The sequence below is a fragment of the Lissotriton vulgaris genome, chromosome 1_1 (assembly GCF_964263255.1).
Source record: "Lissotriton vulgaris chromosome 1_1, aLisVul1.2, whole genome shotgun sequence".
NCBI lineage: Eukaryota > Metazoa > Chordata > Amphibia > Caudata > Salamandridae > Lissotriton > Lissotriton vulgaris.
The window spans coordinates 1,138,599,093-1,138,622,333 of NC_141685.1; the positions used below are offsets into that span (position 1 = coordinate 1,138,599,093).

The 23,241-nt window shown below is 47.1% G+C and overlaps 1 protein-coding gene across 14 annotated transcripts in view; it reads right to left on the reverse strand.

Annotated features, from left to right (window-relative positions):
• The window catches only part of SLC39A5 (solute carrier family 39 member 5), a 275,804-nt gene that overhangs the window by 200,968 nt on the left and 51,595 nt on the right, over positions 1-23,241 (reverse strand). For 2 of the 14 annotated variants that reach the window (XM_086963847.1, XM_086963834.1), the window contains exon 1: positions 17,759-17,842. The exons of 5 other annotated variants lie outside the window; for them this stretch is intronic. Coding sequence is in view for 5 of the 9 variants with exons in the window: in XM_086963842.1 (XP_086819968.1) it covers positions 17,565-17,577 (13 nt within the window). In the remaining 4 variants the exon portion in view is untranslated. Of the gene's footprint in view, positions 1-17,564; positions 17,843-23,241 lie in introns of those variants that run through there. 7 more of the 14 variants (XM_086963850.1, XM_086963838.1, XM_086963842.1 and 4 more) reach the window with 6 other exon arrangements.

Below are 23,241 nucleotides of genomic sequence, written 5' to 3' on the forward strand. Positions count from 1 at the left end.
TTTTGCGATGGAAAGAAAATGCTCATTCTGGGCTTATGTTGTGGAGTTGAATGAGGATACAATGCTTTTAGCTGAAAAGGAGGATTTGTGTGTCGTTCAACACCGTATAGAGTGTGTGAGTAAGTGATTGAGTGAGTGCGAGTGTACATGTGTGTATGCGTCTGTGTGAGAGAGTGTGTGTGTGTGTGTGTCTGTGTGTGTGCCCACAGTGCCAGTCTGCTGCAGTACTTTCCATCTTAACTGACTGTATATTTAAATAAATACAAAAAAAATAAAATAAACATGTTCCTATTTTCTGATGTGGTGTGAAATTAAAAAATGTCTGGATGTCATACATATGTGGCTAAAGCGAGACATGTTTGCCCAAGCAAAGTCAAAGGACTGAAGCATATACTGTGCATCAAGAGAGGTAGTTTGCTTTGGAATAAGGCCATGTGCTCCATATACGTTAAAGCCACCTCAGTCTAAAACATATGGAACATAGCAGTTTGGAAGATCTATTGTTGCATATTTTGGGAGTAGACCCAGCTACAATTTACATTTCAATCCACAAATACAATATGTGCGTATTAAACACAGAGCCTGCTGGGACCACTAGTGTGATTTTGTCCCAATCCAAGGAAACCCCTTTGCAGTCAAATGGGCGGTAGGGGTGCAACACGCGTGTTCTGAAATTCTAGTGTCTCCAGATCTTCTTCCTCCATTTCTCCTGCCATTGCTCACAAAGACTCAAAATTAGTACTAAGGATTTGGGCAGATCCTTTGAAACTGTTAAGTGTTCAACAAACCTCAGTCAGACAAGCAGAATGCCTTTCTTGTTTTGAGTTGGATCATAAAGTACCTCCGGGCGTCTCCAGTTTGATTTGTGTGTGCTTATTTTCAGGGACTCTGGGGTGCTCAGTGGCCTGGCCCTACACGGGGCGCTTTGTCATGTTCATCCCATTATTACAGGAGTCACAGAGTAGAACCTCTTAGCCCCAAAAAGACATGCAGCCTTTTCAAAGATAAGGCAAATTGGTACATGTCTCTCCCTCAGAAGATACAATCCAAAACATATTTCATCACACATCCATAACCAGTTAACTTATTCTCAACCCAAAATGTCTAAACATTATCAGCCATCCAACTTACATGGCTGTATTAGTTTACCAAGCTTAAATTATGCCACGCCTTGTATAGTTTCCGCGCACACCCTGTGCTATCATCCGATCAGCAGTAGGAACTCGGCACTTCAGTATCTCCCCTCAACAATCAGTTCATCTGTCTAACCACGTCCCTGCAGGACCACCTTATATTCTTTACCACCAATGATGTCTTTTAGAGCGAGGAGGGGTCGCCTGGGCTTGGATCCTGCTTGGTTACAAATTGTGCAAACAATGTCCCTCCACAGAAGCATATAGTAGTCAATGCATCGTTTTCCTTCTTCCATCCAAGATGGACCTCCAGAGGGTCATCTTCCCTGGCAGCTATCATTACAACATATGCAACCGGGAACTGAAATATTTTCCTTCCCTGTCCTGTTAGTTTGAACCGTATCAGAAAACATGGAGATTCTGAGCAGAAAACAAGGTGACTCAACACACATTTGTTATCATTACCATTCAAAGCCTAGGCTCTTCCCCTATTACACACATTTTCTAATATTAAATGCGGTCTTATTTACATTCCTTTGTGACAGGACTGTCCCTTGTATAGTAAACTGATGTGTACTTCTGCCTTAAGTGCCCGACTGCAAGTGAACTTTGTATCCAGGGCCAGAACGTGCTCTGTGACCCAGAGGGGTGCACGAGTACCCTCATTATAGGCAGTGACCTGCTGTCCATGCCCTGTGTGTATCACATTAAGAAATGGTGACAGCGTATCTTTATTTTTGAATCTATAGTATGCCCAAACCTTTTCCCTGTGTTAGTGATAGTGCAGTCTACTGACCTCGGTTGTCTGAAATGTTACTAGAACGTGAAACTGCAAACCTTGCGCTGACATCCTGTGTGAATGTCAAACGGATGTATGTGCAGCAAGTGTATGTGGCACGTGTGGTAGTAGGACTGTGTTGTAGGAGTCAGAGTATTGGGCCAGTGGGTTACACTTTGGAGGCCCCTGGTTTAGCATGGCACAGTATGGAGGGAGATGACAGCTTCCCCACCCCCCCCCACCCAACAGGGGAAGTGTATTGAAGGGGCTGAATGTCCTTAGTAGCGCCTGGGCATAGATAGATAGATAGATAGATAGATAGATAGATAGATAGATAGATAGATAGATAGATAGATAGATAGGATAGATTCACATGAGTTGCACCCAAAGGAATTGCCACACACGGAGACATCCGCACTCACACCAAAGGCTGCAAAGCTTCAAAACCAGGTAGCTGCCCTCACGTCTGCCATACGCGTTTCAAGCATTATGCTCTTGGTCACTGGCTAGCTGAACACAGGAGGCAGAATTCATATAACTAATTTATTTGAATGTTAAGCCCCTCCCCAGTGGGCGCCATAGCATGCTCGTAATTGTAGTCCATAGTATACTACACAGGCTCAAAAGTTCACTCCCCCAGTGGGTTCCGCTGCCTCCGTTCAACAAAAATGTCATACCCATCAGGTGTGAGGCCATGCCAAACTGTTATCCGCTTGCAAGTATTGCAGTTTGGTGCAGGCACCCTCCGTTCAAACGAGCGCTCCAGTCCTGAGCACTCCAGACCCGCCTTAACAAGCAGTGGGCCTTTTCCGTGGCCGGACCAGCCACTAAATACGAAACACATGAGTTACCCCCAAAGGAATTGCCACACACTGAGAGATCCGCACTCGCACCAAAGGCTGCAAAGTTTCAAAACCAGGTAGCTGCCCTCACTTCTGCCATACGCAATTCAAGCATTACGCTCTTGGTCACTGGAGATATATCTATATATCTATAATAAAGAGAGAGCCCAAACCTTTGAGGCGGGTAAACTCAGGAACCACAGCACCAATCACAACACCCAATACAGCGTTGGAAAGGGCAGTTGCAGCAGAAGGACATAGGCTATGCAGACGCCCACCATATACATTTAAAAGGTAAAAGAACCGTGCCAGCAAAGTAGTCCCTTGTGGGCGTGTCTGCATTGTGCTGTGGGCATGCTGGAAGGGGGCGACCTCAGGGGTCAAGATTGCTCTCCTAACCACCCGAGGCCCTCCTCTCCCACAATTCCTGCTGAGTCTTATCGAGGGAGGGTCCCCACCGGGGAGGACTGATCGTACACACTGTCGGCACATCACACTTATGAACGGACACCACACCGTGGATCTTTATCAAGTATGAACTTTATCAAAGGTAAAAAGGTAGCAATATGCAGTGATCGAGGGATCGTGAAAGTCTCGTATCACAAGGGAACGGGGAAGCAGGACAGTCTCAAGGGCCGGCCAGTACGTAGCGTACCCTGCGCACAGTTCACAATCCTCGCACTGGGGGGTACGGAGGCTGGCGATGGTACTTGCTGTCCTACTCGCTTCGGTTCGAGGTAGTCGTGATGGTAGCGTCGATGGTCCAGCCAGACCAGAGGGCTCCTCAAGCCGCGACGAGGTCAGCAGGGCTCGATCCGGAGTGCACCGTAGTGCTCGTAGTTCAGGAGGAGCCGCGACAGCGTCAGCAGGGCTCAGGATGATAGCAAGAGTCTCTTGTTCTCAAGAGTGGGCCGCGACGAGGTCAGCAGGGCTCCGATGGTTCAAGTCTTTCTCTTTGAGGAAGGGCCGCGACAGCGTCAGCAGGGCTCGGTGGTTCCAGTCTTTGTTTCTTCGAGAGGGAGCCGCGACAGCGTCAGCAGGGCTCGGTGGTTCAGTTCCGTAGCTTCGAGGACGAGCCGCGACAGCGTCAGCAGGGCTCAGTGGGTCAGAGTCTGTTCTCCTCAAGGTCAGCCGCGATCAGATCAGCAGGGCTTTCTTGTCCAGGATATAACTGCCGGCTGGATGTGAGGCAGGCTGTCTTATAGTTAAGGGGCCCCTTGATGTCCTGACCCTCATAGGCAGGGGGCCGGTGGTCCGAGGGCCAGGCGGCCGATTGTCTGGGCGGCTGGTTCTTTGATGCTTTGGACCGTGCGTCCAGGGATTCCCAGACGCCCATCAAGGTTTGGAGCCAGCTCGCTAGGAGGTCAAAGGTGTGATCAAAACCAGCCCCCAGGGATAGTTCAGAGGTGTGAGGGGAACCAGTTTCTCGGGAGGAGGCCGAAGGAGTGATTGAAGTCTTGGTTTCGGGTACTTGGTGGGTCCTTCACCCCCCCGGGCGGGTCCGGGCGCGCCGGACGCGCACGCCTGTCTGCGGCCAGGGTCGGCCAAGAGCTGCCGAAAGGGAAGAAGGCGGCTGTCCGGCCGGTGTGGCCAAACATGGAGTGTACAGTTCTGGGCGGGCTGGGGTCAGGTCCACCAGTAGTTCTTGGGTTGCGGGCATCAGAGAGGACCACGCCACGAGGCCGGGTCCAACAGGGCGGGTGCTGGGGGCGTGAAAAACGCTGGGGGCGTGTGGTACGTCCGCCCTTAATGCCAGGTCTCATATTGTGTGCTAATCCCACCCTGCTCCCTTTAAATACTCCTGCACCCCATAATCATAACCCACCCTTACTCCTTAAAATACCCCAACACCCTTAAACACTAACCTATCCCTAAACCCTAAAAATACCCCTGTACCCCAAAACCCAAACCTAGCCCGACCCCTAAAAATACCACTGTACCCCAAAACCCAAACCTACCCCTGAACCCTAAAATACCCCTGTACCCCAAAACCCAAACCTAGCCCTGAACCCTTAATATACCCATAAACCCCAAAACCCAAACCTAGACCTGAACCCTAAAAATAACCCTGTACCCCTAAACCTACCCCTGAACCCTTAAAAAAACCCTGTACCCCAAAACCAAAACCTAGCCCTGAACCCTAAAAATACCCCTGTACCCCTAAACACAAACCTAGCCCTGAACCCTTAAAATACCCCTGTACCCCAAAACCCAAACATACCCCTGAACCCTAAAAATACCCCTATACCCCAAACCCCAAACCTAGCCCTGAACCCTAAAAATACCCCTGTACCCCAAACCCATCCCTAAACCCTAAAACTACCCCTGTACCCCATAACTCAAAACTATATCTGAACCCTTAAAATACCCAAACACCCCAAAACATATACCTCAGTACCCCAAAACATATACCCCTATACCCATACTTACCTTATCCAAACATTTAAAAAAAACATGCTTTTACCATTCATGCATTTACAACGAATTTCGTTGTAAATTTATGCGTGGTAAAAGCATATAAAATGTAATGCCATGCGTTATAATGGCATTGCGGAGTCATGGTACTTTCGTAATGAAAGTATGCGGAGTGATGGTATGCGGACAGAAAGTTGCGGAATAATGGGTGTTTACCCTCCCCCGGTAAGTACATTGGAGGCACAGCGGCCCACATCTCCAGCAACATACTCCTATTTTATCACCACCGATTTGAAAAATGCACAGGTCTCTCTCATTGATGGCCAGCACCGAAATACACTTTTAGACACACCTCCCGCCACAAGTTCTAGAATTGCGAACTTTAGAGCTGGGGAGCTACGTTCGAATCTTGGCATCAGCTCAACATCATGTGATTCCAGGCAAATCGCTTTTTCTCCCCATGCCTACCACAAATGAATGTGTTCTTCTGTAATGTAAATTGTGCTCATGCCATGTTGTCGAGTTAGCGCTATATAATATTGCAGGGAAAAATAAAGTAGGGAAACTCGAGTTCACACACTACTGAACGCGCACTTTTTTTTTTTTTTTAAATCTTTATTGTAGCATTCAGTAGCAGTACAAGTATGGGCCTACAACCGCTGGGGCCGGCGGCTAATAAAAGTAAAATCTCCAATATCACCATACAACGCGGCTCATCAGCAGACAATCCCGAGGTCCGGCAGCGATTCAGTACAAGGCTTGTATTTAGAATGCACAGATGGGTTCCAGGATGAGACAGAGGTTTCATTTTATATTTTATACGAGAGGATCAGGTGCTATACAATCAAACAGAATGCGGGGGGACAGGGTAAAAAACAGGATATGCATGAAGTAACCACTATAATGGAGAATTGGCGCCAGAGCATTGAGATATGTACGAAAGAGAGCACAATATACATTCCATATTGCTCCGGCACTCAGAGCCCGCCCACCCAGGAATCAGGATATCATAAGAGCATAAGCACGAAATACGAGCACACAATAAGAATCCAGTTGATTCACAGCTATACCGATCCTTAAAAAAGGAGAGAAAGAAAGAAAGGCCATAGAAAATAAAAAAGGCAAAATAAACCCCCCCCACCCTGCACCCCTGCAAATGGCTATAGCCTGACCCCACTAGCAGCGTGCCTGTCGCCCCTAATAACTAAAACCCCAAAAGGTAGGAGAAAGAACGGAGGAGGGCATAACCGTGTGGGCTCCCGGCCCCTTTAGACCCCCCGCCTGAAACAGCGACCCCCTATCACTAAAGACAAGTTTAAGACAACCATATAGATGAAATTAGAGGGTACCGTGCGACACCGCCCAGCCTCTCAGAGCAAACAATTACAAGTCCAACATTTATAAACGCCATGCCAACCATTCCCGACCCAGTCGATCTCAACCTTGGCCCTTCCGAACAAGAACACAAACCCTTCCCAGCGAGACCCAAAGGCACACAAAGAAGCAGAGAGTCATCAGAAAGCAGTCCATGGCTACCGGCAGGCAGTGAGTCCACAGGAACTGTAGACGCAGACGGACTCTCCCTCCTAGTTGAACAGTCCCATTGTGTCTTGCACAGGAGTCGCAGCGTCACCAGGAAAGGAGAAGATGACCACAAAAGAAATAGAAAGTCACAAACAAAAGTCTCCGGGGGGGGCGGCCTGATGTTATCTCCAAAGCCGGTGGTGGTGGAAGGTTCAGCAATACCATGACATCCTCGGAAACACAATCTCCCAGGGCACCATCCGATGGATCCAACGCTTGTTTCCGCACTGGAGCAAAATGGCAGCGGTATGAATGGCTGTAGAGTCCGGTTCCAACGATTGGGCCGGGCCCGTTTCCCCCCGGAGCATCGCAGATAAGCACGTGTCCAAGTTGCTCACCAAAGTATCCACATGTGACCGAAATGCCCAAAGTTCTGCCAGTATTGACCTCAGTGATGGCTCATGCACCGCTTGATTCATAGTTTCATGCCCGACATCAGTCACAATCACCTCCCCGGGTGAATCTGGCATCCTCGGGGGGGACAGACAGGACCACGAACGTGCAATTGCGAGGGGTGACCAGTCTTCGTCCGCAGCCCCGGTCAACCCGGTGAAGGCCGCAGGCCAGAGACCCCGAACCACCGTACCCCGGGGACCGTGAACTGGGGCCGCGGGACGGGGGTCCCCACCCGCAGCCGGCAGCAAGCTGACTCACCCCCTCGGTCGATGCTGAGCGATGGAAACGATCGCTGCCAATTTCGGGCTATATTAAAGCCTCCACTCCAGTCGACCGGACCCAGCCCGATCCTCCTGGCCGATGTTGTTGCACTACAGCCCGGCTGTGAAAGTACTCCAAGCCCCGGCTTCACCGCTGGAGTAGGCCACAAACTTCAACTCGATGGAACTTCGTCTAACAAGCCGATAAAAGTATCCGGATTTCACCATCGGAGTGTGGAACAGGTCATGCACACAGAGACTGGGCGTAAAGTCAGGAAAGAGTACAGGATATCGTGGCGGGTTACGGAGGTCGGCGGAGCCGGGAGCCTAAGCAGCCATCTTGCTTGCTGACGTAGCTCCTCCTCCGAACGCGCACTCTTAAGTGCATCAGCAGTGCACTGTGAATCTGAGCGTTTCACAGGCCTGTCACAGATAAGAAATGCTATGAAAACGAAATCCTACAAAACAATATACTACTGGCCGGCAGCAATTCATACCCGGACAACGTTGGGACGGGCTGCTAGTATATCTATATATCTATCTATATATATCTATGTATGTCAACTATTTATTTATTTGTATAATTTTTAGTTCGTCTTGCAATTAACATGTAGCATAAAAAGACAAGTTGAGCTTGAACAGTTAAAAGCACTTCGAACCTATCAAGCCCAAAAAACCAGCGTTTTTTTAGTTTTTGTGCATGCAGTAGGTTTGCACTTTTTACCAATTGTGTAGTTTCTACATAACGTGATTTTGATGCACCAATGTATTTAAACGTTACTGCTTGAGCAGTTCAGGTATGTGAGCAAGGCTACAGGTTAGCCGAAACGCGTCATCCTGTCTGAAAGCATTTCGCACCTGGCAAAATAAAAAGTCACTGCAGCCAGCAGTGAAGAAGTGATTTTTGGAGTCCGTGTCTTTCTCCTTTTTGGTGGATCTATCACTGGAGTGGTAATTGGATATCTATCTATCTATCTATCTATCTATCTATCTATCTATCTATATATATATATATATATATATATATATATATATATATATATATAACGTTTTTAAGTAAATGAATTACGGCCCTGACAGGACTTTTATCACGGCGCCCAATGACGTATTGTGGTGGGCTGGTCCAAGCATAATGATTGGCAGCCACCCTGCCTATCACAGCAAAATGAAGTGTGCATGTAATTCTGGCCGTTTTGCTTACCACGGCCAATCCGACATGCGTACTTAATTTCTTCCCAATCTGTAATATGCAATGAGCTGGTACAAAACAGACGCAGCCTCCTTGTCTCTCCATGAGTGCTGTGTCTACCTAGCCCATCGAATCCGGGTGCTGGTGTCATGCTGTTCACTAATACAAACATGAAAGCAGCATCAGAAGTGGTTTAGTTGCAGGCGGTCAGTGGATGAGATGCAATCTTTGCATTCTGTTCCGGGGGTAAAGGTTGTGCAGTGATTGCGCATCTCTAGAAGGGGTCATCCGTGTGTTTACACAGGTTTAATGGGTAGCTGTGGCCCCACATAGGGCACAAGTCCTAAAAAAGAATTGGGGGGGGACTAACCTAGTTAATCAGTATGCAAGTAACATCACTGCACGTGACATAACGGCACGTGACATCACAGGAAGTGGCATTATAAGAAGGGACATCAGATCTTAAGCCCTCACATATGTTTAACACATGGGTACTCACAAACGTTTTATCAGGGACCAAATTTACAGCGTGGGTTGTGGGCGAAGGCCGCACCGGTGGGGGCGGGGTCAGTGGGGGAGGGGGGCAGGGCTAGAGAGAAAAAAAACTGACCATGAGGTTGAGCACAGGCCCCTGCAGCGGACGCCTTCGTCCACTGAGCCACCAGACCAAGCATACACACATCTGTCTCCCTCTGTCTGTCTCCCTCTGTCTGTCTCCCTCTGTCTGTCTCCCTCTGTCTGTCTCCCTCTGTCTGTCTCCCTCTGTCTGTCTCCCTCTGTCTGTCTCCCTCTGTCTGTCTCCCTCTGTCCGTCTCCCTCTGTCCGTCTCCCTCTGTCCGTCTCCCTCTGTCCGTCTCCCTCTGTCCGTCTCCCTCTGTCCGTCTCCCTCTGTCCGTCTCCCTCTGTCCGTCTCCCTCTGTCCGTCTCCCTCTGTCCGTCTCCCTCTGTCCGTCTCCCTCTGTCCGTCTCCCTCTGTCCGTCTCCCTCTGTCCGTCTCCCTCTGTCCGTCTCCCTCTGTCCGTCTCCCTCTGTCCGTCTCCCTATGTCCGTCTCCCTCTGTTTGTCTCCCTCCGTTTGTCTCAGTAACAGTCTAGACCACCGTGGTCTTGGTAAAGGGCACTTTGTATGCCGTTTTTGTCAATCTAAAAGTGGCTTTTGACCTGGTCTCTCGTAATATATTATGGAAAGTTCTAGCGGATTTGGGGATGGCACCTGAATTGTTGAGTCTGATTGTCCGCCTGCATGAGGATACCTTCGCGTGGGGATCCCAGGGGGAGGTCACCGAGCCCTTTCCGGTGGAGCGTGGAGTAAGGCAGGGTTGTGTCATGGCGCCCACCTTGTTCTCGCTCTTCGTGAACGGGGTTGCGGATTTCCTCTCCCTGGTGCCGACCGTTGCCCCTGTGATGTCTGGTGAGCGGGTCCCGATCCTCATGTTCGCGGACGACACTCTCATCATTTCAAAGACTCCGAGTGGACTCCAGCAAGCACTGAAACGGTTTGAAGATTTCGGTTTGGACAGGGGACTAGAAATAAATACTACAACAACTAAGTATATGGATCTGACTGGTCGTAAAACGTGCAGGACAAATAGAACTTTTAGAGGGCTATTTAATATGAATGGCTCCCCGTTGGAGCGAGTAGACGCTTTTACCTACCTGGGGGTCACCCTTCAAAAAGACTTGGGGTGGTCCAGCCAACTAGACATCGCGGTTCTAAAACTCCGCCAGCAGGCAGGTATTCTTCTAAAAAAAAATTCCTCCTCAACAACTAAGCCCATTAGCCCCTTACTGGAAGTATATGGGATGAAGGTCCTAGGATCGGCCCTATATGGAGCCGAACTATAGGGTTTTGAAGATCTTAGGAAATTAACGCTAGCTGAAAATGAATTTCTTCGAAAAGCTACTAGTGTCCCCATAAGTACCCCCTTAGTGCAGCTAATGTGGGACCTTGGAAAAAAGGCGGTCCAGGACTTAGCCTTTTTGCATCCAGTTCTTTACTGGCACCGGCTGTGGACGACAGAAGAACTACAGCATTATGCTCAAGGTCTGAAGGAGATAATGGTCAAGGACACGTCACAAAGAATCCACTGGCTTAAGAACATCAAGTCGATACTTTCCAGGCTAGGGATGACCGACTTATGGGAGGACCCGGAAAACGCTCATTTTCCCTCCAAAAAATTATTCAAAGAAAAATACTGGGAGATGGTGATCTCTGAAGCAAGGTCAGAGGGTCTTTCCGCACACTTAACTAGTCGCTTCATGGACATTAAAGCCCTACCGAAACTAGAACAATACTGGGATATTATTACTAAACAACAGGATCGCAAGCTCTATTTCCAGCTTAGAGTAGGATCACTCCCAGTAAGATCTTTTATAGTTAAATGGGCAGATAAAAGTGGAATCGATAGATGCCCCAATTGTGAGGAGGAACATGAGACAATTAGCCATTTTGTATTCTTTTGTCCCCTGTACAAAGCCCCCAGATCGATGTGGATCAAGCCCTTATGTAAACTACTAGGGCTTCAAAGACACGCTGAGGCTCTGAGAATTTTAACTACAGACCCGATGCCTACAATTGCTGTTGCTGTGGCTAAATTTTTGAAATGGGCTTGGGTAATCCGCACAAAATACATAGCGGTAAAAATGTGAAGATCAAATTGTATCTGTCTTTGCACTTATAGGCCACCACTTGTGAACTTTGCACAATATTCCCCTGTACTAATGTATGTTTATGAAATAGTTTTTAAATCCCTTTAAACTGTAATTCGACATAGTCTACTCTAGTTTAATACTTTTTAAAAATTATTTATTGTATGGATTTTAATGTCTTTTTTTATCGCTATTGGTGAAATATATGTATGTATACTTTTATGACTTTATTGTCGAATAAAGTTTGTGAATGGAATGGTATATATGAAGACAGAGGGAATAATATTGTGAATAAAGACCAACACTTATAAGGTGAGTGTAATTTGAATATTCCGATAAGAAATATTACCAGAAATGAATATAACAGAACCGGTAATGCGATTATATTTGTTTTCAGCGAGACTGCTAGTGGAGAATAGTAAAAGAACAAAAAGAAGTGTTGAAGCAAATATAATCATCAAAGGACATTAGAAACTAATTATAAGGTAATTTGGAGATGTCAATATCGAATAAGGTAGGAACATGAACTGTGGGGTGGTGAGAACACCTGTGAGGGACCCTGTATATAGAATTTAATTAGTGGATTACCTACGGGTATATAGAACGTGAAAGAGGAGTGGTGATGAGAGCACAGATTTATTTTTGTTTTCTCTCATAGATTGGATATATGGATCGAGTTCGTGGATGTTATTGACTTTGAGAAATCTTTGGATATTTAGGTGAATATATCTTACTTAACTGCATAGAATTCGGTGCTTTTTGCTCCCCTCCTCTGGTATGGGACTATAATAACTTTATTCACATACTATGGGTGAAGATTCAACTTGGAGTTGTAAAACTATCTTCCATCCTTTTTTTCTATATAGACCTATACACTGTGCAGAGCTGACACAATGCCGTGGGTGATTGGTACCCTATTCACCTCTAAATGTATGCCATACGTAGATCGTGCAGTAATTTTGGGTACTGTTTATTCGGTTGCAGCCCTGAGGAAGTCAATGTGTTGTATTGATGCACGACGAAACACGTGTTGGCTGATGTACCATCAACATTGCATATCAGAAGATTTAATAAATATGGAAGAATTGTGAAACCTTGATTGGAGAAGATTTGGACTTTTTTTTCTGAGGACAAATTTAAGTGACACTTGCCAGAGAATTTGTGCTTAAACATAGTGTAAATTGATATTAGAGTGCTCAGAGGGTATTGTTTAGTATGTTTGTTAGCTTAACAATTTCTCAGGGCTAATCATGCCTTGATTCTCAAACTCCCGTCCATCGAGATGTTGTTTGTACTGTGTAACTGAATGCAGTTGTGCTGTACAATTTCACAGTACTAAAACCATTTTCGCCTGACAAGGTTCTTTTTGTGAGATCATCACAGGCTGAACTGGAGCCACTTTTGCCTGTACGTGTTGCCCTCTGCAAATGGCTTTGTGAATGGGCCGCACAGTGTGTGGGGTCTGATCTACAGGTCGTCCTGCAGATCTTTAAAAGAATTGCCCCGCAGATATTACAACATTTATTAGTAATATGCTCCTCCAAAGACACGGGCGTTATGTACTGCAAAGCCTTCTCCAGTGCTTTGAAGCTGGTTCTTCTGAGTGCAATTTGATTAGTCCAGAAAAACATTTTCAGAAAAAGCTTAAAGCTGTTTAACCCCGCGTGAAAAGGTCATGCTGCAAGATCAAACATGGTCTCAATTCAAGTTTAAAATAGAAAGGATGGGGATGTCTACATGGTTGCCACAAAGTTCCATGTGCTGAGGACATCATGTTTCCATTCCCGGCCTTTCACTTGATAACCTAAAGAATTCTAGGAGTTGTAGTCCTTTCATTGAATCATAAGTCCTGTTGTAGCGGATGGTTATGGTTTGTAATATAAAGGTCCAAGATGAATAACAATCAGTGATATGGCAACACTAAATGATATAAGCCAACTTTTGAAAGCTCTGCAGATGATCAAGACCTTTGCCTTTCTGTTGAAATGGTCTGGACAAAATGTATATTTTAGGATATACACAGAAGAAAAGGTGTACGTTTTAAACAAAAATGTGAACAAAACAAGTGCCCAAACTTCTAGCCGAATATCTTTTCATTTTGTCAAACTCTAATGCCATCTCTCAATATTAGCACCTAATATGGCACTGCAGTTAGCTTAGTGGGTTATTGAATCTGCTGCAGAGAGCTCCTAGCCACCTTCTGGTCACACTCCGCAATCCGGTGAGTTGATTGAGCCTTTCACAATGTTAGGCAATACCAATAAACAGTCATCACCATGTAAACATAAAATGATAAGAAACGAATGCTTACAAACATAGGTCAGGTTCGTCAATGAATTTGAAATTGCAATAAGACCCCGAACCTCCATTAAATCAGTTGGGCTCACTCGATAAGTAAAACTAGCCCCAAACTTTTACGCCCTACCACTTTGAAAAGTCACCAGCCACCACTGGTGTATTGCATGCATTCCCGTGGCTGGCGGGTGGAGACCTAGACACAGGAGTGATGAGGATAGAGAAAGGTTTAGCTTTAGAAATTTAATGAGGTCCTCATTAGCAAAAGACTGCTTATTAGTTCTTCCGGAGCACTGCCATTTGGTCAGGTTATAGGGCAGGACTGCAGTTTCTGTCGTTCAAGCTGAGGAGGTTTCTAGGCAGGACGTGCCCTTTTGTCTGTCTCAGATTACTGCCTCAGGAAGGCTGATGACAGCCAAGAATAGAGAAATTACACTTCATGAATCCCATGTTTTAGGTACTTCTGCTTGGAGCCACCCCCGTTGCTACCTGTTGTGCAAACCATCACTTTACACAAAGGCTTTGTCCAAAGAGCACCCTACATAATGACATTTGAAAGAGACAACAAAAAACTGTCTTGAAGCCTTAGACCGTGGAACCCCAACCCTGGCAAACATGTATGAAAGTAGGCCCTCCGATCTCTGCATTGGCTTCCGGTCAGAAGCAGGGTAGAATTTAAAGCTCTATGTACGTGCCATCGGATCATCAATGGGAGATCCCCTCTTCCACTGCAGGGACTTCTGACTACTTATGAGCCGTCCCGCTCGTTGAGATCCTCTGGCTCTGGACTCCTGGTCGTTCCCAAGGTGTCTAGAGCTCGAATGGGCGGAAGATCTTTTAGGTACCTCGCAGCCTCAAGATGGAACAAACTTCCCATGGCACTGAGATTAGAGCCATCTGAATCAATTTTCAGAGCCAAACTTAAAACTGCACTATTTGCCCAGTAAGGTATGCCGCCTCTATAGGTTCCAGTAAGAGTTGCTCCTTAGCGCGGGGACACGCCGTTGTGCGTCACCAAGCGCTTTACAAAACCCCCTAAATAGAAATAGAAATAGGACCAAATCACCCCCCTTTGTTCCATACCAAGTTCTTCCTGACCAAAGATATGAGTGTGACACAGAGACCACGAAGAGCTGCTGGGTGGGTGTTTACCTGGCAGCCAGTCTTCCAGGGGTGAAGGGGCAGAACCTGAAGAAAACACTAACTGCTGGAAGAGCAAAGGTATACCTAAAGAGACTAGATAGAAGCCGGTCTGCCTGATGAGAGAGGGATGGAGGGGAGAGAGACTCTATTTTGGCATGAAAAGCACTCAAAGAAAGGTCTCAGCACAATAGAACAGGCCAGGAGTGACCCGTGATTTGCGATGGGCCCCTGATCTTTCTCTGCAGTTGATGAGTGAGCGGTCACAAGAATTACCCAGATCTCTACTACAGTGGTATAGCACAGGCTTGAGAGACTGGTGCTGCTGCTGTCAACAAAGATAGAAAAAGCTTAATGGCCGCCTAAGCAGAGAGCCCCATCAGCCAGGATGCCCCAATGACACCACCGTGAGGGATCTGACCCAGATGCGTCAACTACCAGTACACAGAGTACGTCTGTAGCTGCCACTGCCAACAAGGGTACTGATACAGAGTATCCTGTGAACTCTGCTGGAACAAGGTTGCCTCTGCGATCCCTGCAAAACGAAGAGTCGTCGCCATGATCACAGGAGTGAATCCTGCACCCGCTGCACAGTCGGGCTGCCACAAACGGCTAACACTCAAACCGTGGGGTTTAGCATGCATCTCGAGATGAGACTGTGGCACCCACTTGAGACGGTTTGCTAATGCTAATGAAAAAGACATTGAACCAATATCTGAGCCATCTACACCTGAGCATAATCCCTACCTTATGTTGAGTTTTGAGCTCTTGCCTCCACCCCACACTATTTCCATGAGAAGTCTGAGTGATCACACTCACTACCCTGAAAGTCAAGCACGGAAAGGTTTATACTTCGCACAGTTGGCAGAGCAATAATAGAACGGACCGCTGAACGTCAGTGGCAAACTAACAACCACCAGAGTTGTGGCCCAGTAGCCACTGTCTACCCTGTGTTCCTTTGCCCCGAAATGGTTCTGGCTCAGACACTCAGGCCTGTCTTGTGTGTAGCATGCACATTTAGGATACACATGCCCTCTCACACCGGACAGTGGAGTGATCAACACGGGTGCTGCCTGGTAGCAGTTTTGAGGAGAACTCCTAGAAAGAAGAATACACAGACAGCATTATGTAAGAAGTACTCGACTTTTCTTCAAGATGAGGGAGCCAGGTGGGTCGGGTGGGAATCTTTACCCTTCTCCCCACACTCCTCCGCTTGGGGACTAGCGCCTCTGCTACCGATATCTTGGTAGAGGCTGTAAAGAGCACGAATACAGTTTACAAAGTGTTCAGCCACAACCACTCAACCCTCTTATTTGTGAGCCTGGCGTGGTCACTGGCTCCTGAACAACCCATCTTGTTCCCTGCAGGCCACTTGGCTCACAGATACCAATCTACATTACCTGCGCGAGTCCCTGCCCCCAGGCACCCAGCCCTCCTACCAATGTATCCTGTTCTGTCCCCAGGGCGGTTAGCTCAACAGCCCACCCGATCTCCAGTCACCCAGATCTTCACCACTACAGCCCATCATGTTGCCATTTATGTTATGTGTGCGCTTGTAGAGAAACTCGTAGCCGTTCTACCAGCCCCTTCCATGTTAAGTTGTCAGGATTTGAGATCCAGTTCACACTCAGTAAGGGAGGATGTTTTGTATACCATAAATATAGTTCTTGTCATTTCCTGAGGCAACCAAGCACATAAGTGAACGGGTAGCACTCTACTCTATGGGCGAGTGTGTGGTTGGAATGAGTGTGCAATCGCACTGTTGCCTGTGTGGAAACTGGTTTGGTGTTCTCCGCGAGGCACCAGGTGATACTATTATCTTGGCTTGGGGCACAGCATATAAGTAAGTTATGGTAAGAAGAACGAGAGGTAGATTGCAAGTTGTATACATCAAATGCTTGCTATGAATGATTGAGCGAGTCTCCAGAGATTCCACCCAGGAGTGACATACCATAGCCCAGGGCACACACTGGATGCAGGCAGTCAGACCTGTCATCCGTGCATCCAATCTTCTCCCCCAGACAACCAATCCCTTTACTCATGCAGCTTGTTGCATTTGCAGTTAAGCAGGCCCATTACCTGTGCAGCTCTCCCTGTCCCAGACACCAAGGCTCCTTACCCGAGCACCTCACCCTTCCTCAGACCCTTTTACCCAGGCTTTTAAGGCAAACATTAAACACGCCAGAATTATAATTTTCTTTGTAGTTGGGTGTTGCGCCCTTTCAGTACAACCCATGTAAATGGGAGAAAATTATCTAACACTGGAGATTTACACAAGGAAAGGAGGAAAATGTGTGCTGTCAGAGGACAAGTACTGTTTCATTAAAAAAAAATAGTGCTTTATTCTTTAAAGTGAGAAATAAAAAAACACTGTTAGTAGTCTACAAGGCATAAATGTGTTGCAGTGAGGTGGACGAGTAAAAAGTTGGGTGTGCTAGTGCAAACGTAAAGGCTCTAAAACAGATGGTCTCATTGTCACTGTGTGTTTGCCTCATAATAGACCGTGTGGAGTCCCTCGTCACCTCCACCTCTAAAGCTCCATCAAAGATAAAACACAGCGCGCCTGCACATCAGCAACAAACATAAGCAACACCAAAGCCTGAAGTCTTGCTGTCCTCATTAAGCATGGGAGCCTCCTCCAGCTTAAGGGCTCTAACAACAGAATGGCGTTTATAGTGAAGAAGGCTGACATTCCAAATAAAAACGCTGACATATGTTTCAGCCAAGGGATGTAGTACCGCTACCAGGCCTTCTTCACAGTATCACATATTGCCAACACTATAACATATATAGCCAACAAGAAATAACATTTAGTTAACATAGCTACTTGTCCATTTCATGACTGGGCGACCAGCCTGAGGAAGAAATGGCGCAATAGATTTACCTGTGTAGCTCATTCTCTCCCCAGACACCCAGTGTCTTTGTTGATAACCTAGTCTCCAGACTTCTAGGCCTGGAGCTGCTTGCTTTGACTCTAGACACCCAGGGCTCTGGAGCCGTTTCTTTGAAGTGTTCTAATGCCTTTCACCAAGTCTGCGCCATTTACAATTCAATACGTAAATAAAGGCTGTAACCTACGTCATATGCCTGGCTCCAAGACGCCGAGAGCGGTTCCAGCCGCCCTGTCCTCAGCAGTCCTTGGGCGCTGCAGAGAGGACTCTCAGGGTGTGCATTAGTTAATATTTCACCTGGAGCGCCTAATCACCCCGGCTGTATAACGGTTTTGGACAAATTCCCACTGAACTCTGTTTGTTTATGAACATGTGCCAGTCTAGCATGTGTCATTAATAGCCCTCCCTTCCCTCTTGATAGTTATTGATTCCCCAACTACAAAATGCGGTTATGCACTTTAAGTTTGTCTCTTTTTCTTTTCTTTTAATTTTTTCGATAGATATGAATGCAGAAACTTAATTTCTCTTAATCACGCCTCGACTGCGGCTGTCGAACCGTTCCCATCAACCAAACTAACCTACCCCTGTAGTGCACTTGGCGTTAGCGGTTGGTCAAGTGTGTGATGCTCAAGGGCAGGGTCGGATTGGGCAGTCGGGCATTGGGCGAAGGGTCAGTGCTTCAGGGTCATCTGCGGCCGGTTTTATAGGGGCTCTGTAAACCAGCCCACAGAGACTTACTGTCTTCCCCGGGCCCCGCCAGACCACCGTGAAGTGACACTAGTATCACGGGCACTCCCTGCCATGCTGTCAAACTGAGACTTAAAGCCAGGTGTTGTTCTGGCCCTTAAGGCATTCTCACCTCGGCCCCCTGCCTCGTGTGGGCCGCCTGGCATGGCCCAGAAACAGCGTCCTTCCCCTGCGGAGTCATTATCACCCAAGCCCCTCTGGAGTACAAGCAGCTCTGTGCTTTTCTTTCGTCCCCTTCTCTGCCAGGTCATACCCTGAGACTATAACGGGGTGGAGAGGAGGGGGTGAGTCAGGGAAGTGGCCTCATCATGGGCCAGGTGGTGTCACCTCAGCCCCAGTGCCCTTTAGGCCTAGGTGGAGGGGTGGGAGATTGTTTGCATAGGCCTCGCGGTAAAGTCACCTTTCCCAGAGGAAAAAAAAATGGGATGTAGCGTGATGGTCAAATTAGCATTATGGTCCAGGTTGGAACAGGGGAACATACGTTCGAGTTCTGGCGTCAGCTCAACATCCAGTGATTCTGGGCAAATCACTTAATATCCCTACTTAGCATAAAAAAATGAATTTGATCTTATGCAATGTAGCTGGTGATCATGGTAATCGCTCCAATTACTTTGAACCGAGTTCACGCTAAATAAAACTACCCCAAAATATTAACAATTCAGGAATGTGGGCTACTTTTTTGGGGAATGCCCGGGCCCAATTGTGATCCCAGGCCAATCCTGCTCAGGAGTAACTCCACACCCCTTAAATATTTATGGGGGCCAATGCAGGATCACGTCTGCATCAGCGTTCCACCATCAATTATGTCAGACCTCCCCCCCAATTGCCGAATGATGGGAGAGGCATTGCTTGGAAGGGAAGAGTCCCTCCTTCCCAGCAATCCAACAAATGCTTCTTCAACAAGATGCATGCCTGGGATCATCAAGCAGGAATCAACACAAGGCCAGGAGGCAGTCTTTTTTTTTTTTGTTGGTAGGGATCACCCCCCACCTGAACATGGGTTGAACCCCCATGAGAAGTAGTACTTTTGGAGAAGTTTCCCTTGCCTTGAGACTGGGGGGAGGGAGAGTGACTGGGTTTCCAAGCAGGGCTCTTGTTGCCCCCTTTGCCAGTGAATGGAACATTAGACAGGCATTTTGTTTTTGGTCATGCTTATCCAAGGTGTTTCTGCTACCCCTGTGCAGTAATTCCCACAGAAAAGACACCATTGGAAAGGGGAGGGTCTCCCCTTTTCAGCCGTGCCCATCTTCCATGGATAACTGCACTGGGATCGCAACAGGGACTGCGATCCCCTAGCAGGAATCCCAATAGGTGCAACTTTTTAATATTTTTTTTTTCAGTGGGCACAACCACCCCCGGGGGCAATGGGTCAGCCTACTTCAGCCATTGGTTGGCTAATAGGTCATTTACATTTAGCTTCTGCGGACCACAGCATACAGCTTGGGGTGATGGGTCGGCTCACTTCAGCCATTGGCCAGTAACCGTGTAATTAGGTCTATCCTTACTCACAGCGCAGCTGTCTGCTTGTGAAAGACATTGTGGGATCACCAAGAACATACAGGAGCTAGAAGCCTGCCCATTGCTTACCATCGGTTGGCTTTCTAGTCACTCATTAGCCAGCATCTTATTTGTGTGCCAGCTTGTCAATCTTTGTGTTTGTTCCTCACATGGAGCATAGCCTCATTACCATCTCTTTTGATTGGCTAGCTCTAGGCTTTCACAGCTTGCTTTTTAAGCATACCTTTCTTTCCGTTTGTGTTAGGCCCTTGATTTATTTATTTATTTATGAAATTTGTTAAGCGCACAAATACCCGTAGGTGTCTCGGCGCTGTGGACGATTACTAAAGAACCGGGAGGAGCTAGAGTGTTAATGGTTAAATAACCAAGTTTTGAGTTGTCTGTGAAATGCGAGGAGAGTAGGGGCTGTTTAATGTGGAGGGGGAGAGTGTTCCAGAGTCGGGCTGTGGCAACTGTGAATCTTCTGTCGCCCCAGGAAGCTTTTTTAGCTCTGGGGACGTTTTAAGAGGTTGCTTGCAGAAGAGCGCAGGGGTCTGCTGGGAGAATAGTGGCTTAAAGTATTTTTTAGGAATTCTGGTCCTGATTTATTTATTGCTTTATAGGCAATACAGAGGGCTTTAAACCTGATGCGTCTTCTGATAGGTAGCCAGTGGAGTTCACGTATTAGGTTGGAAGTGGGTTTGAACTTGGGGGTGTTAGTCAGGATCCTTGCTGCCGCGTTTTGTACCATTTGTAGTTTATTTAGAACTTTTTCCTGTGTGTTAAAAAATAGGCCGTTGCAATAGTCCACCTTGGACAAGACTAGAGTGCTCATGAGAGTTTTTCCGGCATTAGGGGTAAATAAGGCAGACGTTTTTTGATGATTTTGATGGTGTGGAAGGCAGAGGAGACCACGTTATTTGCGTGTTGTAGGGTATTAGTTTTAAAACGGCGGGGGGACAGGGGTCATTGGGGAATCCAGATTTGATAGTGGAAATGTGGTGTAGGATTTGGTCTGGCGTGACTCGGGGGAACTCAGAAGGGTGGGCGAAGTGGTGTGCTTTCTTGTGTCGGAGAGGGTGGAAGAAGATGAATTGATGTTATCACTAATGGTCAAGGTAAGGTTGCTTGCAAAGTTGGTGTAGATGTGACTGACTTTGTCTTGAAAGAATGTGGCTAAGGAGTTGCAGAGGGTTTGAATGGGGGTTGAGGAATGGTTGGGTTTGGGGCCTGATAGTCTTGTTCTGACCTGCAAAAGCTGTTTGCTGGAGTTTTGTGACATTTCACTTTGATTGGCGAAGTATTTGCTTTTCTCTGCAATTATGTGATGTTTGTATTTGGTTAATGCTAGTTTGTGTTGGGTTTTATAGGTTTGGTCATAATTACGATGCCATTGTCTTTCTATGTGTCTACAGGATTGCTTTTCTAACCTGAGTGCTTCCGAGAACCAAGGGGTAGAAGGAGTTTTCCTGTTGGTAGAAGAGGATTTTAGTGGCACTAAGGTGTTGAAGGCTGAACAGAGCCATTGATTATATTGTGTGGAAGCTAGATCTGGGTCGAGTGGGGAGTCCTGTAGGGAGGACAGAAGGTGGGCTTTGAGAGCGGAAGGGGAGATGCTTTTCCAGGCTTTGAAGTGTTTGGCGACTGTGGGTGTAATTTTATTAAAGTTATTGTTTTCTATTTGAATGTTGAAGAAGATCACTGAGTGGTCTGTCCAAGGGAAAGGAAGGGTGTTTCCAATAGTGTTTTGTTGATTGTTGGTGAATAGCCCGTCTAAGGTGTGGCCTGCTTAGTGGGTAGGTTTGGTTACTAGTTGAGTGAGTCCTGTCACTTTTAGTTCTTCTAGGAGGGTTGAAGTGTCGTGGTCGTTGTGTGCCTCCATATGGAAGTTAAAATCCCCTAAAATAGCGAAGTTGTTTTCTCCCACCGAAGGTTCTAGGAGAAGTTCTATGGTGGATAAAAACTCGGCTCGGGGTCCCGGTGGGCGGTATAAAAGAATGCCTTTAAAGACGTAAGAGTTTGTGAGGGATATAGTGAAGGAGAAGGCTTCGCTTGTCGTGGTCGGGATTGGGTCTGCCCTCAGTAGGAAGTGTTCTTGGTAAATAATGGCTAGTCCACCGCCTTTTTTTATGGGTCTGTCTAGTCGGTGGACGGAGAAGCCCTCTGGGGTAGCTGTGGTGAAATCTGGTCCAGAAGATGGGTCTCCCCATGTTTCAGTTATGAAAAGGAGATCAAGTTTGTATGTTTCTATGAGGTTAAGTGGTTCGTATTTATGTTTGGGTAGTGAGCGTGCATTTATAAGTGCTGAGTTAGCATTTGTTTGCTTGATGGGAGATGTTGAATCTGGGTTAACTGTTTTTCTAGGATGGGGCTGCATGATGTAAGAACAGTTTGGGCAGTGTGTATGATTTTTTGTGGTTAGAGTTTCTGGATTGATGATTAGAGGGCATATCCGTGTGTTATTGGAGGCTGCAGGTATGGCTTTAAGTTGGTTATTGCAGTAGGTGATACACGTAGAGTGAGGGTTTGAGTAAAGGCAACTAGGAGGGGTTGCCCTAGGCCCGGTCCAGACGTGGACGGGCGCAGACGGGCTTGCCTTTGGCGTGCCTTCGGCATGCCGGTGGCGCGTCCGCTGTGTGTGGTGAAAGGCTTCGTGTTTTTAAAGGGGTGAGCTCAGCTGCTAGTCAGCTGACTCTCCCGACACCCCGGAAGTAGTAATCACTTCCAGAGTGTTTTTCAATGGGTCCGGATTCCCTCCACACAAACCGCTAATCGGCGGTGGACCGGGGAATGGGACCAATAATGAAGGTGGGTAAGGCAGATTAAAAAGTGGTGAAGGTATAAGTACAATTGCTAATACACAATTTTTAAAATAACAGCGATGAAATGCAGTTCAATATGGAGCCCTTTACCAGGCGCTTCTGCTCCTCCTTCAGATGGTTGGGTCTGCTCGGTCTCTGTTACAGAGTGCATGTGTTTTCCAGCTGTCACCCTGGAGTACTTTTTATCCCCCTGCACTCTGTGTTGTTCACTGTTACCCGTGTGTTTTCCCCATCTCTATGCTGCCCTCATCCTAGAGTATTTCCCAAATTCCGTACTTGCCCCTATGCTTCTATTCCAACTGAGCTATGTCGCTAATCTTTTGCTTCTCCTCTCCACTCACTGGGTTGCTTACCCCACCCCTCCTATCTTGCCTTCCACTCCTCCCCACCCTTTAATTTGCTTCCGCCCCTACTCCCTCCTCTCTCACCCATTGCATCTCCACCCCACCCTCCGTGCTGCTCCCCAAGGACCCCCCCTAAAAACAAATGCTCACATAATCTTGTAGGTATGCTTATGCACGGTACAAAATGATGCAACTGCTATGTCAGTCTTTTTTACTCTGTTTTCTTTAGCCATGTTGCACAGCATCGGTATGCTTTGCAG